The 16,296-nt window shown below is 42.1% G+C and overlaps 1 protein-coding gene across 2 annotated transcripts in view; it reads right to left on the reverse strand.

The window, feature by feature from the left end:
• LOC307123634 (integrin alpha-L-like) overlaps positions 1 to 16,296 on the reverse strand; it is an 80,172-nt gene that overhangs the window by 55,184 nt on the left and 8,692 nt on the right. For both annotated transcript variants that reach the window (XR_013816181.1, XM_079812245.1), the window contains exons 2-5: positions 4,452 to 4,566; positions 4,141 to 4,235; positions 3,956 to 4,023; positions 3,708 to 3,822 (exon numbers count right to left, since the gene is read on the reverse strand). Coding sequence is in view for 1 of the 2 variants with exons in the window: in XM_079812245.1 (XP_079668371.1) it covers positions 3,708 to 3,822; positions 3,956 to 4,023; positions 4,141 to 4,235; positions 4,452 to 4,566 (393 nt within the window). In the remaining variant the exon portion in view is untranslated. The remainder of the gene's footprint in view (positions 1 to 3,707; positions 3,823 to 3,955; positions 4,024 to 4,140; positions 4,236 to 4,451; positions 4,567 to 16,296) is intronic.

Here is a 16,296-nt window from a genome sequence, read left to right on the forward strand (position 1 = left end):
GATCATTGTGTATTGATTTAATTCATCGATCTTTTGACTGAGTATGAGCAATATACTATTAACTTTGTTTTATTGTGATTCTAGAAAAGCACGGTTTTAATCAGAAAAGCTGAATTAGTTTTGAAACAGATTGTACACTAAGCACTTTGAGCTCCTGTGAGATTTACTCACACACAGACATCAATAATCAGCCTATGAATCTCAACAATGGTGACATGCTTCATGCCACAATTCATTCTGGGAGCCATAGATGATTTTTGCGTGATGCACCCAGAATGCATTGCGGCATGTCACCATTGTTGAGATTCATAGGCTGATTCTTGATGTCTGTGAGTGAGTAAAAGTCGCAGGAGTTAGACAAGGCCCAGTATAGCGCAGCGAGGACGAACCTGAGGAGAGGTATTAAGGCAGAAAAAGAGGACCATCTGCAGCAGAACAACCCACGGCGGGTGTGGCAGGGACTACAACATCTCACCAATTACAAGAGCAGATCATCGGTGGCTGCCATAGGCAGAGGAGCTGAACCGTTTCTTTGCCCGGTTTGAGACAACAACACCACCCCCAGTCACCCTGCCTCCACCCTCCACCACGTTGCACACTCTCGCACTACAAGAACACCAAGTAAGACGTGTGCTGAGGGCAGTGAACCCAAACAAGGCTGCTGGATCAGATGGAGTACTCGGTAAAGTACTGAAGGCTTGTGCAGACCAGCTATCAGGGGTCTTTACAAGGATTTTTAACACCTCCCTTACACAAGCATCCATCCCCACTTGCCTAAAATCTGCCATAATTGTCCCTGTTCCCAAAAATCCTGCAGTCAGTAGTCTAAATGACTACAGGCCTTTAGCCCTCACCTCAGTGGTCATGAAATGTTTTGAAAAACTGATCGCTGAGAACATCAAGGCCAGCCTCCCTCACAGCTTTGACCCCCATCAGTTTGCATATAGAGCAAACAGGTCAACAGCAGATGCCCTTAACACAGCCTTTCACACCGCACTGAGTCACCTAGAGCTGTCAGGAACTTATGTTAGAATGCTGTTTATTGATTATAGTTCAGCATTTAATACCATCATACCAGGCACTCTGGTGGAAAAACTGCTGCAACGAGGATTCTCCCGCTCCACCTGCACCTGGATTTTGAACTTTCTCACTAACCGGACACAAACCGTGAGAATTGGTTCCCACACCTCCTCTACCATCACAACTAGCATCGGCTCCCCACAGGGATGTGTGCTGAGTCCACTCCTTTATTCCCTGTACACCCATGACTGCATTCCCATCCACTCCTCCGACACCATTATTAAATTTGCAGACGACACAAGAGTGGTTGGTCTAACGGGAGGAGATGAGTCAAAGTACAGGGAGGAGGTCCAGGCACTGTCCAAGTGGTGTAGCAACAACAACCTGGTGCTGAATACCAAGAAAACCAAGGAAATGGTCATTGATTTTAGGAGAAAAAGGAATGTTTTAGTCCCACTCCAGATCAACGGTGATGAGGTGGAGCGGGTCTCCACCTTTAAATTCCTAGGGACCAACCATCTCCGACGACCTCTTCTGGATCGACAATACAAAGGCCATAGTGAAGAAGTCCCAGCAGAGTTTGCACTTCCTGAGGCTACTCCGAAAAACCAATCTGCGGAGAAATCTGCTGGTGACTTTCTATCGCTCCACCATTGAGAGTGTCCTTGCAAACTGCCTCAGTGTGGTACTCTGGCTGTTCAGCCGCCAATAGGAAGGCACTGCAAAAAGTTATTAAGACTGCTGAAAAAATCATTGGTTGCCCCTTGCCTTCTTTGGAGGAAATCGCAAACAGCAGTTGTCTCCACGGAGCCCGCAACATAATAAAGGATGACACCCACCCTGGACATGGACTGTTTAGCCTCCTGCCTTCTGGGAGGAGATACAGGAGTCTTAAAAGTAAGAAAAATAGACTAAAAAACAGTTACTATCCATGGGCTATAAGGACTCTGAATGGGGACAAGACTTAATATATTCTATTCTGTTCTTAACATGCAATAACATTTTAAGGTGCAATACACCAATATATCTTTTAGCATGTTATGTGACTACTTTTATAGATGATTATTCACTTAGTGTTATTTATTTAACCCTCTCGAGTCGGCCGTCGCGCCGGCGTGATTGGCTTGCTTTTTTTCTTGTCAGTGCCAAAGAGACTCAAATAACTGACTCATTCAGGCAAGTGTTATACATCATTATAATCTGTTAAGTTTCAATTTTTTTGTGTATAGTCACAATAAAAACAAATTGTTGTGCTTTTTGCAAAATAAAGAAATCAAACATGATGCGCGATCTGCAGCCTCTCTGTCAAAGACGTTCATTCAGATAGTCTTCAGAAAATGACCTCTAGCTAAGTGAATACTTGTCTCACAAACATTAGACATATGTCTAAAGAAACGCTGAAATGTCAGGTTTTAAACACTGTAAACCAAATCAAAAACAAATATTCTGTGTTTATGTAATCTGTTTGAAAGCAGAGAGATGTTAGTAGTTCCTGAGCGGCTCATTATACACTAATGCGACCACGCCCACGAAGCACACGCTCTATTGAGATTCAAATACTGAGGCTCCGGAGTCGACGCCCACACACATCATCTCAAATGAACACATCAAGTACTGCATTCCTACTTCAACTACATCGTTTTGAGACACGTTTAATAATCCTGGAGTAATTCTCCATGACAAGCTGTTAATTTCTGAAAGCAACGATCCACCGATGTGTGTAAGTAGGCTAAGTTTACTCTGTAATCATCTGTGAATATTAAACTCAAAAACCTGCGCGAGGACGCACTGAAGCTTTCTTTGTTTAAATTAGCTCAAAATTACTGTCAGATGTAAGTAATTACCTTGACAAACTATACATCATTTAAAAGATCTAAGACTCAAGCTTCCATTTTTTACCTCTGTTTTATTCTCAAAGTCATATAGTTACCTTCATTTGTTAATATGTGTCAGGAGTTATGAATATGAAAACCGCGTCGGTACCTTTGATTGTAATATGAGCGTCAGCTGAAATCATTCATAAAAAACTCCTCTATTATCCTCATGAAGACTCACGACAAAACAACATCCCTCAGGGCTTTTAGTTCAAAAGTGTGCAGATGAGGAGAAATATTGATAGATTCTCATATGTCTGTGTCAAATTTAAAAAACATTTAATGTCTTTTTATAGTCAATCGTAGTTCTTGTGTTTTTCTTTTTTCTCTTTTCTCTTTTCTTCAATGAGTCTGCTCATTATCATCAGGTGTAACCACTAATGGTTAATCATCACTTAATTAATCTCTTAATTATCTCATTAACTTTAACACTCTGTAGAGTGGGACCATATGTGCTCTGAGCAGTGTTGATTTAACACTGGGGATTTTACTGTGCAGTAATCATCACACTAACTGGAATGTTACTAAGAGCGTTTTCACACTGGGCAGGCTTGCTCTGGTCCGAGTCTGAGTGGGATTGTTCCCATCGCCCCTCGCAGCATCGGCCTGGTTTCATGCTCAACTTGATTCTGTTAAACCCTGGATCATTTGTGTTCATCTTACGTCATCACAAATGTGCACATCAGATGATGTTTGCTATTATGCGCAGATGAGTAAATGAGACTTGGGTTTAATGTATTTGTGTCGCATGAAGGTGGCTTTTCCAGTGTGAAAACACCCAAGAAACCAGCTGGATTCTGGTACTCGTCAGACCTTGGTAAGCGAAGGTAAAGTTTGAGACGGCCTGTAAACCGCTGTTGAACTGGTAGCAGATGCCGTTCGGATACAATTTTCCGTCACACTCATGAGGAAGATACGGACTGCAGCTCTGAGAAAGACACACAATCACATCTGAAACATCTGGAGGATCAAATCACAGAGCATTCCTGCAGTGTTTCCCGCTCTTCAGTGGACACAGAGCAGACTGTGAAGTGACTGATGAAGGAAGCTGCTGAACTTACAGTCAAGCGTCCGACAGCAGCAGACGACACCGCAGCAGACATGCCGAAGAACCGGACGCTCTCTGAGCCTGTCAATCATCACCAGAGAGACCACAGTATGACCGGACAAACCCAAACCACAACACAGTTAGATGATGAACAATGATAGTCAGCAGAGAGTCCATGACAGAGAGTGTGTGTGATACCTGACCAGTGCAGCGGTCTGCAGGACTGAAGATCTGCGGTGCAACTGTACATTTCACCTCTTGAGTTTCCTTTTAATGGGGCTCCAACGAGGATCCTGCCCAAAACACACACACAATCAAGCAGAAAACCCCTGGCAACCATGTACAACACCCTAGCAACCAGTGTGTGTGTGTGTGTGTGTGTGTGTGTGTGTGTGTGTGTGTGTGTGTGTGTGTGTGTGTGTGTGTGTGTGTGTGTGTGTGTGTGTGTGTGTGTGTGTGTGTGTGTGTGTGTGTGTGTGTGTGTGTGTGTGTGTGTGTGATTCACTCACTGTTTCCTGTTTTCAAACTCAGACTGATAAACGCTGTAACCAAAGAAATCTTCAGCCGTGCCGTTGAATCTCAGTGGATGTTCAGTGTCGATATTGAAGGCCTCTGAAAGAGACGCTGGAGAAGCAAGAGAGACGTCAGGAGACCTTTGTGAGACTTTATTAAAGATGCATTCATCCTCTCGGCAGTCCGTCAGCAGCACAGCAGCACAGCAGCAGGTTAACCCTCCTCATAAGCTCCAGCTCTGGAGTCTCTGTGATTGACATCTCCTCTATCTCGCCGGAGCTGAAGTGGCTCAATCACAGAGACTCCAGAGCAAGTTGTAACAGTTTTACTGTTACTTTTGTCCCATTAGCTTGCTGTGCATGCAATGTTTAGCTAGGCCACTAAGGGGTGCTCTAGTCAGTAAGCTACCTGTTAGCATAAAAAAGTAAAGAGAAGAAGCATGAGTGAGGAAGGATGTGTTAACCACTTGGAGAAGCTTTCTCTACGATGCTGTCTTGTGTTTGTACCCGGTTTTGAGGAACTTCTAGTTCTTGAACTCAAATGTGAGTACTACTGTCGTTGTTTTGTTTGTATATATGATGTTTGGTAAGGTTTATGTAAATATGGTATGGGGAAATGTGTTAATGGTTGCACTAAGTTTATCTGTTTGTTTGATGCAGAGGGTTCCTTGAGTAAGCATGAGGAAACAGCTCAACTGTAAACCTGTCCAAAGAAGTATTTGATTGTCCTTGTTCCGCCAACAACGTCCTTAACATCCAGTGTTCATTTCATGCGATACTTCAACTTACCAACAGCCGCTGGGGGCCTCGGTCATAAGATGATGTGATTCCAGTAGCATAGATCTTGAGTACTGTTCCATCCCACTACTACTTCTTCAAAGACTGAGCTCTTGGTAGCCAAAATGCTACTATAAAAGACTGCACTTCTTGGTTGTTCATTTGCAGCAGGACAGTTATGTATGTGGAATGTTTCTGCATGAATTGTGATTTGAAAATACATATGGCTCATTGAAACGTGGAAGTCTCTGGTCCCTTAATTATGTAGCAACAAAAGTGTTTTAAAGTCAGATGTTACAAGTTTCTCCTGAAGACCTCAATCATCTGTAGTGTCCAGCTGCAGTTTATGACCAGACGACCAGCTTCACCAGCACAAACCAACCTACAGATCTATTCTGCTTCTGAAGATCCAGTCTGTATCTAACAGACATCTGTCAGAGTCACTGCATGAAAAGTGGGATTTTCGTCAGTATGTGGCACTGTAGATTGCCGTGAAACTTCAGGTTTACGACTGTGCGCGGCAATTTGCAGGCAACACTGAAAACTGCTGTAAATTGTGGGAAATTGACGTGGGTCTTGCTTGGCAGTTGTCCCCCCATGACCCCCCCTCCCCTTAATTCTAGAGGAGGCTTTATCATGTAAATGAACATGCTGTGAGCTACACAAATGCAAATCAGAGTAGCAGCAGGGGGAGTTTTATCTAGGTTCTGAATTTTTTTAACTAAAACAAGTTTAAAGTTTAAGTTAAAATGTTAACTTAAATTTAAGTTAAATGTACTCGTTTTAGTTCATATTACTAAATTTTCAGGGCAACCAGTTTGCTCCAATTTTTTAAGTAGATTCAACTTGTCCGGGCTCACAGTGTAGATTAATTACTCTGTGTGTCATTAGCAATAACCAATGTTATGTAAAAAAATAAAATAAATACAGGACAGCAGTTCATGTCTTCAACCTTTAGAGAGGTTATGTGATGCAACAAGACAATGAACCAAAGCACACAAATAAGTCAAGTAAAGCATACAGTTTACATACCAACATTAATTTTTCCACCCTGCACTGTGAATGATTTCTAAATAGCTATTAATCATAAATGTGAAAAGTACAAGTTTGTGTGTTAATAGTTAAGTCAGATTGTGTTTTTCTGTAATTGTCATTTAAATTGAGCTCACACCACATTTTATGAATTATCAATGCAGATTTTCAAGAGGTGGTTTCCTGGACAGGATTTAAATTATGCCAAGAGTAGGCCTTAATCTAGTTAATCGTGAGTTAAAAAAATGTTGCCTGAAACAAAGATTAAGCACAGATTACTAACACCTGGACTATGAGTCCTGAACTAAAATAAACTGGATTCATTTACAGTTTTATCTAATTGCTTACACACAATTTCTGAAAATATGGCTCCATTGCTTGTAACTCTACACACAAAACATACAACATGCAAAACATCAGACATCGCTTGCAAAAGCAACACTTTGTGCAAAACTAATTTAACTCTTCCAAAAATGTTTTTTTTGCATATATCTAACTACACACAAATATGCACAACTGAGGAATTTTACAGTTTGTAACACATGTGTCCGGGTGAAAAATACGGATAGCTCACTTAACGTAACTGAAGTTGAAGCAAACACGGAGGCGATTGACATCAAACAGCTCGCACTTTATTCCCTGCGGAACTCTCACAAGAGTCCGTCACAAACTCCATTTCCGTCCACAGCATTACTTAATAAAACAAAAAATAACTGAACGTTAGCAACAGAAGACAGAAAATAATACGCACACATGGGAGCTCGACGCAGTGCGCACACACACACAGAACGCAGGTGATCCAACAGGGAGCGAGCGCTCTTAAAGGGGCCACACTATTTTCCTACTCGTTACATATTTCCCCCGGCCAAAAAAAGGCTGCCCTCAGCCGTACACAGCAGAGTGAGCACTTGTACTTAACCACTACTCATACATGACTTAGTCGAAAAGTTAACAAGACATAGGGGTAGATAATGTACAGGCAGTACAAGCATACATGTTTGCACAGCATACATTCGTTTAGTAACACTTAAGAAAGTATGACCGCAACACAAAAGTGAAACTCAATTTTCCTCAGTTAGGAACCATGAACATGCAAGAACGTTAACGAAAACACTCTTAAGCAACATTCTAACTTTGTCTGTTATTCTTATTACAAGTTCTTATTACATTCCGTATCAATTACAAACTATTGCTATTAACCTCTTAACAAGCGCCCCATTTTTGAGAATTCTTTGAAAACGATATACCCAAATGAAAATGTCTGCAGCTCTTAAACCCTATGGTCTAAATTCATAAACCTGGTCTTATTTTAAACTAGACACTTGAAATATTGCTACCCAAGAGTCATAATAACTCAAAGTAATATGGGAACAGAGTAATATACATGTAAATATACATGTAAGTGACTCACGTTTTTTGTTTTTTGTTTTCACTTAGGGAAAAAAATATTATAATTTAATGTTAAGAGCCTGAAAATAACTTAAATATAAAACTGAATGTCTAATCATGTCATGATTCAAATATGAGGATGATTCTCTCAGTAATGTAGCTTCTGTGAGCTTTTATGTCAAGAAAAGTCTAGGCGTCATTTCAAAAAGGCCATTTATTTCAGAACATTTGCTATTGTAAAGAGTAGTTTTTCATTCAAATAAATCTGCAATAAACTGCAATATACTACTAATTATAATGGATAAACAGTTACTGAAAAACTAAAGCAACTATTTACAGAGATTACAAAGTGTAAAAAACTCATTTAGCTGATGGGAAGCATCAGTAAGAGACAGCGCGCTCCACTGCAGTTGCGCCATTGAGAACGCGCAGCCAGCGCACAAACAGTATTCACCAAAGCCTACTTACGCAAACTGCGCAAGATAATGCCTTTTGATTGGTTACTAAGTCCATCAATCAAACCTTTGTTGGAAAGGCATTGGCTGGGCACCGAGTGCCTTTATCCAACGAAAACCATGGGCGCAATGATTGACAGCTCACCAAGCCTGTAAGGCACTTCCTCTATATGATGCATCCCAGAAGAGTCTCTGATTGAAGGAGAGAGACGAGGGAGGGTTTAAAATACGTGGGAGAAACTATTCTAGCAGGGGGAGTTTGCCAGACACGGAATAGAATCGATATTTCATTGAAAATGGACATGATTGATCACGCTAACTCAAAACTCTCTTGCAAACAACGGAGGATTTTTAGTTTTTTCCCTATTTTTTCGTTGTTTTGGATTAAAAAGTGGGATGCATTTTGAAGAGTGGACTCTTACACAGAGATGTATGCGGGTGTTTATTGGATTCGTCCGATCTGATCTGAACGACAGGAGATGAAAGATGAGTAACGCTGATATTATGCTAATGTTTACATGGACGGTCCTTTAGCGTTTCATTTAACCCTTTCCTCTCTGGTGTATTTATTGCAAAAACAAGTTCAGAACATGAATCTTGAGTGTTTTAGCTTTCAAATGATGCATAGTTTGTGATAGTTGATTGAATATTTTGTATAAAACAAAAGTAAATAAAAGTACACACCCCCCCAATTCCGTCAACCCCCCCGCCCACGAACCGGTGCGGGTTAAGAAGCTAACCTATAAAGCCCTAAATGGTTTAGCTCCAGTGTATCTAACGGATCTTCTATCGCCCTACAATCCATCGCGCTCTTTAAGATCACTAAACTCGAGGCTTCTGGTCATTCCTAGGATATCTAAGTCCACTAAAGGAGGGAGGGCTTTTTCACATTTAGCTCCTAAACTCTGGAATAGTCTTCCTGATATTGTTCGAGGTTCAGACTCGCTGTCCCAGTTTAAAACTAGATTAAAGACGCATCTCTTTAGCCAAGCATTCACATTATAATTATCTTTTTATACTACAGTTAAATCGGATCAAAAGCATTAATATAATATTCTGAACAGCAGCTACGCTAATCATTTCCCATCTGCTTTTCTGTTGTTATCTCGGGACACTAGTCCCGAGGTAAATAGTTCATCAGCTCCAGTTTGTATCAGCCTCTCATGGAGACTTCGGATGCCCCGACACCTGTGATGAGACGACTCGACGCCTGTGAAGAGACGACTCAACACCAGCGTTGTTATGGCCTAAATTAATACACGATTGATTAACTTTTTCGAACATTATTCTTTAACATTGTCTTTCTAACATTTTTACTGTACATCTATGAAATGCACTTTCTGTAAAGCTGCTTTGAAACAATGTGTATTGTGAAAAGCGCTATACAAATAAATTTGAATTGAATTGAATTGAATTGAACAAGTCAAACCTTTGTGTGTGGTAGGGGTTAGTCCACCTGTTCACAGTCCAGTCAGAGGTAATTCTAGCGGCCCGTCTCTGTCTCAGTGCATAACGCCCCTGACCCTGATTTGCAATTTCGGAAATAACTGCGTCAGATGTCAAGTCATACACATCCCCACCATCAATACTGTCTGGTGCAAGGTCAAGTGAGAGTTCCGTACACTGTTCTTTAGAATGTTCATCTGAGTGTCGATTCAAAGTTTCAGTCGAGCTGTCAGTATCAACCCTCTGGTCAGCATTAACAGATTCCTCTCTGTCTGTTTGAGAATCAACGTTTTCATTCAAAGGTAGTGACCTCTCAAAACCATCATTGGAACTTGCTGTAGGCATGGTTGTGTCCCGTGAATGGAAAGGCTGAAGATTTACTACATGAAACACACCAGCATCTTCTCCAGTGTCCACATTCGAAAGTTTGTAGTTGACACTTGACAGTTTCTTTGAGATGCAAAATGGTCCAGCATACACTAGGGCCAGCTTAGCTGTAAAGCTTGCGCGAGCGTCAGATTTTGGATGAATCTTAACCCTGACTAAGTCTCCCACAGCATATGTCACTGTGCGTCGCTTTTGGTCATAGTAATGCTTTCTTTTCATATGGCTTGCAACCAGAGTGGCTCTGGCATGATCGTGAGCAACTTTTAAGGAAGCTTTCAAGCTCTCAGGGTAAAGCATGTCAGGATCATCCACTCCATCCGTACTTGGTTGCATTATTAAATCAAGTTGCGTCTCCAACTCACGGCCATATATCAACATTGCAGGAGAGTGACCCGTGCTCTCGTGGGGTGCAGTACGAAGAGCAAAACAAATTTGCGGAAGATACTTGTCCCACGAAGTGTGCTTGTCCCCTACATACGCACGTATGGCAGTTTTAAGCGTGCGGTTTACTCTCTCAGTGGCGTTTGTTTGTGGGTGGTATGCTGTTGTGAGCCGGTGTTCAGTACCAAGGGCAGCCACCACATGCTCAAAAAGATTGCTCACAAACGGGGTCCCACGATCTGATATGAGGTAGGTTGGCGCACCATGCCGGGAAAATATCTCACTCAGAAACTTACTCGCTGCCACTTGAGCCATCGCTGACCGCACTGCACTCGCTTCTACCCACTTTGAAAAGTAGTCAACGAAAACTATTAGATATTTGTTGCCACTCTGAGTGCGAGGAAGTGGGCCAACAAAATCCACACCCGTGTATTCCCAGGGTTTCACTGGTTTAATCGGAACCATCAGGCCTGCTGGTTTCCTTTGGCTCGGCTTCGTCAACTGGCACACAGGACATGAGATAACAAATCTTTTCACGTCTGCTGCCATTTTGGGCCAAAAGAACCTTTGTTTCAGCCTGGCTAGCGTTTTTGTCACGCCCAGATGGCCAGCTGTAGGATGGTCATGATAGTATTTGAGTACAGTGGGTTGAATAACTTTTGGGACATGTAACTTAAGCTGCTTCATTGGGTGGAGACTGCAGGTTATCTTTGGGTCCCTGAAATAAAGCAGACCATCATGAATGACATGCACTTCATCTGAGCCACCCTCTTCAAGGTTTCGAAGAAGACTGCCAACTACCGGGTCTCCATTCTGTAACTGCCTCAACTGCTCTCTGTCTGTGATTGCGATTGAGGAGAGACTGCGCAGATCCAACCCAGCAATGACCGCATGCGGCGGAAGAATGTCAATAGGCCCCTCACAATGCGACAGTGGGCTGCGTGACAAAGCGTCCGGAACTTTATTCTGAACACCCGGCCTGTGGATGATGTTAAAATCAAAATCTTGTAGGCGCAGGGACCACCTTGCCAGTCGTCAAGAGGGGTTGGAACGGGTCATCAGCCATCTCAGGCTGCTGTGGTCAGTATAAATGGTTACATGAAGGCCCTCAATGTAAGGTCTGAAATGTTCCAGAGCCCAAATCACTCCCAAACACTCCTTTTCAGGCGTTGAATAAGGCCTTTCCGCTTTGTGCAATGTTCTGCTCGCGAAAGATACAACCACATCTCGCCCCATGTCATCCTTCTGCATCAGGGCCGCACCAAGTCCTAAGTCACAAGCGTCAGTGTGGACGAAGAATGGGCGAGTGAAATCAGGGAGGCACAGAATGGGTTCAGATGTAAGGCAGTTTTTCAAGTAATCCATCGAAGCCTGACAACTGTCATCCCAGTTGAATGGTGTTTCCTTTCTGGTGAGCTTGAAAAGTGGCTCTGCTTTTTGCGCATAGCTCGGAATGAATCGTCTGTAATAGCTTGTGAGGCCTAGAAATCCTCTCACTTGTTTCAGATCCGTCGGCGTTCTGAAACCTGTGACTGCTTCCACCTTCTTCGGATCAGGAGAAATACCATCTGGAGTGACCCTGTATCCTAAGAAGATGAGTTCATTCAAGCAGAACTGACACTTCTTTAGCTTGAGTGTAAGACCAGCTGACTTAAGTCTTGACAGGACTTCCCGGAGGTCTTGCAAGTGTTACTCAAAGGTAGGGGATGCAATGACAATATCATTGAGATATACTGCGCAACATTTATATATCAAACCAGCGAGAACATTGTTCATCACCCTCTGAAATGTAGCTGGGGCGTTACAGAGACCAAAAGGGAGAACTTTTAATTGAAATAGGCCACAGTGTGATGCGAAAGCTGTCTTTGGCCTTGACTGTTTTTCAACTGACACCTGCCAGTACCCCCGAGACAAATCAAGAGTCGAAAGAAATTTTCCATGAGCCAGGAAATCCAACGATTCGTCGACTCTGGGCAGAGGGTAAGAATCCTTAAGTGTCAGGTGATTAAGGCCTCTGTAGTCTACGCAAAACCTGTGCTCTCCACATGGCTTTTTGACAATTACTACAGGTGCAGCCCACGGGCTGGAAGACGGCTCGAGGATGTTTTCTTCTAGCATCATCTGAATCTGGTCCTCAATGATTTGTTTCTTAGCTGGTGAGGTCCGATATGGCGGGAGGTGAACTGGTTTCGAATCACCCGTATTGATTACGTGCTCCCCCAATGAAGTATGACCCAAGTGTCCGTCAAACAAGTCCCAAAAGTCTTTAAGAAGAGCCCACAATTTTCCTTTTTGTTCCCTTTCCAGACAAGCCATCTCAACTTTCTCATCCAGAGCAGTCTGGCAGACATCCAAAAACATCAAGCTCCCAAGCTCAGGTGCCTCCGACCACTCACTCAAAACCTCTTGGGGGGTATATTCACCTAGGGTTACCGTCCTTGATGGGATGTCAATGCTAACTGATGCTTGCAGCATAAAATCCATCCCTAAGATGATCGGAGATGACAGATCAGGGATAATGACAAACCGATGGTAGAAATTTTTACCCTAGAGGCCAATGTTTAACCAGACAACACCAGTAGGAGTGCAAACAGCACTGTTAGCAAGCTGAATTGGGGGAAAAGTCCAATGTTGAACCTTCTGAGAATGCTGCAAGACATCAGAAATCATATTTGTATGAACTGCCGAGAGTGAGGCACCAGTGTCCAACGCTGCGTCGATGGCCTTATGACAGAAATTGACTTTAACAATAAATGGTGTGTTCCAAAATGAAGGAGAAGTACGGTCTTCCACATGGCCAAGGACAAGCGACTCAGGGGACATAAGGCTGGGTTGAGGCACATTTATCTTCTGGAGGGAGGATTGCCTCTGTGAAACGTCCTCCCCCCTTTGAAGTTTACCTTCTGCTGAACCGGATTTTGATTTCCCTCCTCTCTTTCCATGTATGTTGTAGCTGTCTTGTCTTCGTTAGGGTTCTGTGGCTCATTCACCACTGGACTTGTCGGTTTTCCAGTTGATGGAAATCAGTTAGCTGAGCAAGGTTGCAGTTTGGACAGTTTCTAGATGTGAAACCTGGTGCAGAACACTTGAAACAGTAAGTTTCACGGCCGTTCCTGCTTCTCTGTACTACTGGTTCATTGCGGCTTTCAGGGCCAAGAGCAGAGTGCAGTTCGTGGGCGCGCATTAAGAGATCTATGACTGAAGTAATTTGCGCACCATACAGTGCAACTCTGTAGCGCTCAAGTGCATGCTTGCAGATAAGATCAATCTGCTCCTGTTCAGGTGGTGGAGATTTCAGTTTCTTGAATTCAGATAACAAGTGTGCTACAAAGGTTGGAAATTGTTCTCCTTGAGCTTGAACACGGTCAAGAATCCCTCTCCAGACACTTTCTTGGTTATCCGATGGAAGGAACACAGTCTTGAACAGGGTGCAGAACTGTGTCCAAGACATAACGTGTGAACTCAGCACTGTAAACCACTTCCTGGGCTCTTTAGCTAAGAAACGTGGCAGTTCAAGCAACATCTGAGCATCACTGAGACCCAAAGAGGTTCTATAGGCGTCCAAAAGAGCAAGCCATTCATCTGGTTGAATTCTTCCACTGTTCGCGAACACTGGGGGTTCCAGTCTCGATTGGTGCAAGACTGAGGCTAAAGTTCTGGTTGCATTGTTAAATTCAAGAGAGCTTTGAGCCAGGCCAAACGCATTTTCCATTCTAGCGTTCATTTCTGTTTCAAAGGACCGGGGCCCATGAGTTTGACCAGCTGGTGCTTGAGCATATGGCGTAGACGAAGAGACAGGCCTGACTTGTGAAGGCAATTGGCATGACACAGGTACATGCAAGTTTTGTGTGCAACGGTCAATGATACCTCTCTGTAGATCAAGAGACTCACTCAGGCACCTCCGCAGCATTTCCACTTCCTTTTTCAATGATTCGACCTGCGTCTGCATCCGATCCGCTGGCACTGACACTGGCACTCTCCGCCTGGGTGGATACTCAAAGCATGCAGATAGGTCAGTTAAGTCAGTCTCGTCATTCTCAACACGTCTCTCCATTATTACACAATTAGATTGTATCAGAATAATATAAACCAGAGCAATGACATTCAACAAACAATTCCAACTTGCATTAATTTCCTTAATGTGACTAGTAAAGCAACAAACAAAATATAAACAGTTGGATGCCCCTTTGAAACAATTTAGTATTATAATAAGAAACTAGGGATTACAAATTATTTCTTGAAAATAGTGATAACAGTTCAATATCACCAAACTTAAAAAAAAAAAAAAATTCCTTCTGATTTCGTTTCAAGGTTTTTTTTTTTTTTTTTGGTTTTTTTTTTTTTTAGATGAGCCCTTAGATGAGCAAACACAGCGTTAGCGTCGAGGAATCGAAGAAAAACCAATCAAACGATGACTCCAATAGTTCAAGTCCAGGGGAAAAAAGTACAGTTCAAAAAAACGTTTCTCAAGTTCAATTCAAACAGTTCATCACGTGCAACTCCATCGAATTAACAAATGGACCAGGCTTTAATCCATGAAACAGTCAAAGTTCACAAATAGTCAAATTCCCGATTACCTCAACGAACCAAAAACCAAATCCAAATCCACAAAAATCGCTTCCATGGCGACGCAAATCCACTGGAATGTATATAAATATCCTCTGCGTCAGCAACACAAAATGTCCGCCACAGCGTCGAGTCGTTCACGCCATGTGCATTGAAATAGGCAGCGGTGCAGACTCACAAATGTCGGCCTGGAGGTTAATAGCGTCTCCTTGGGCTTCCATCACAAACAGGTCTGCATCCGTGTAAACCTCACCTTAAATCCAAGGACAGAGACAAAATGTTCGGGCGCCACTTGTAACGCGTGTGTCCGGGTGAAAAATACGGATAGCTCACTTAACGTAACTGAAGTTGAAGCAAACACGGAGGCGATTGACATCAAACAGCTCGCACTTTATTCCCTGCGGAACTCTCACAAGAGTCCGTCACAAACTCCATTTCCGTCCACAGCATTACTTAATAAAACAAAAAATAACTGAACGTTAGCAACAGAAGACAGAAAATAATACGCACACATGGGAGCTCGACGCAGTGCGCACACACACACACAGAATGCAGGTGATCCAACAGGGAGCGAGCGCTCTTAAAGGGGCCACACTATTTTCCTACTCGTTACAAGTTGAACTGAAATCAACTGAACTGAATCAACACTGAAGTCACTTGAGCTGAATATTGACACTATATTGGCTTGTTAGAGCCGGTTTAGAGCAGAATTTGTTTTGAACTTGTTACTGAAGCTGCAATGAAACAATATATTTTGTTGTATGCATATTCTTTCTTTCTCAAACCTTAGTTTTGATTTCTAAGTGATCAATTTATGTATAAGTGTTTTCACACATGATCATTGGCTGTATGGGTCCTCAGTAAATGAATGTGGCATTTAAATGGCAAAAGTTATTCTTGTCTCTATAACTTATGGCTTCCTAAAGACACGTTTATGGGTAAATAAAATATTAATAATATAAATAAAATTAATATCAAAACATATTTTAAATATAATGAAGTCATTTTATTATAGCACTAATCAGATGTTCCTGGAAACAAAACAGAGACAGAACAGTTTAAACAAACTATACAACAAACTAAACACCAAATTACAAAAACATTATTATGTGAAAGTGAATAAAGTTGTGTGTGTGTGTGTGTTTTCAGTTATAAATATGTGCTGTGTAAATTAGCCTATATATACTTTTAGAAATTATATTTAGCCTATCTTTAAAAAACAAACAATAACCCATATAGATAAATTATAATAATTGTATAATATTAAGCATTTACTTAATATTCATTGTAACATTAAGCTACTTTACTCTAGCACAGTAGTCAGTTAAGCAATTAATTAATATCTTATATTAATATGTATGTAGCCTAGGCTACATCTAAATGTAATTTTTAAGTAGGTAAGTAGGTTT

Source organism: Gobio gobio, assembly GCF_949357685.1.
Source record: "Gobio gobio genome assembly, chromosome: 3".
In the NCBI taxonomy this organism is placed as follows: Eukaryota; Metazoa; Chordata; class Actinopteri; order Cypriniformes; family Gobionidae; genus Gobio; species Gobio gobio.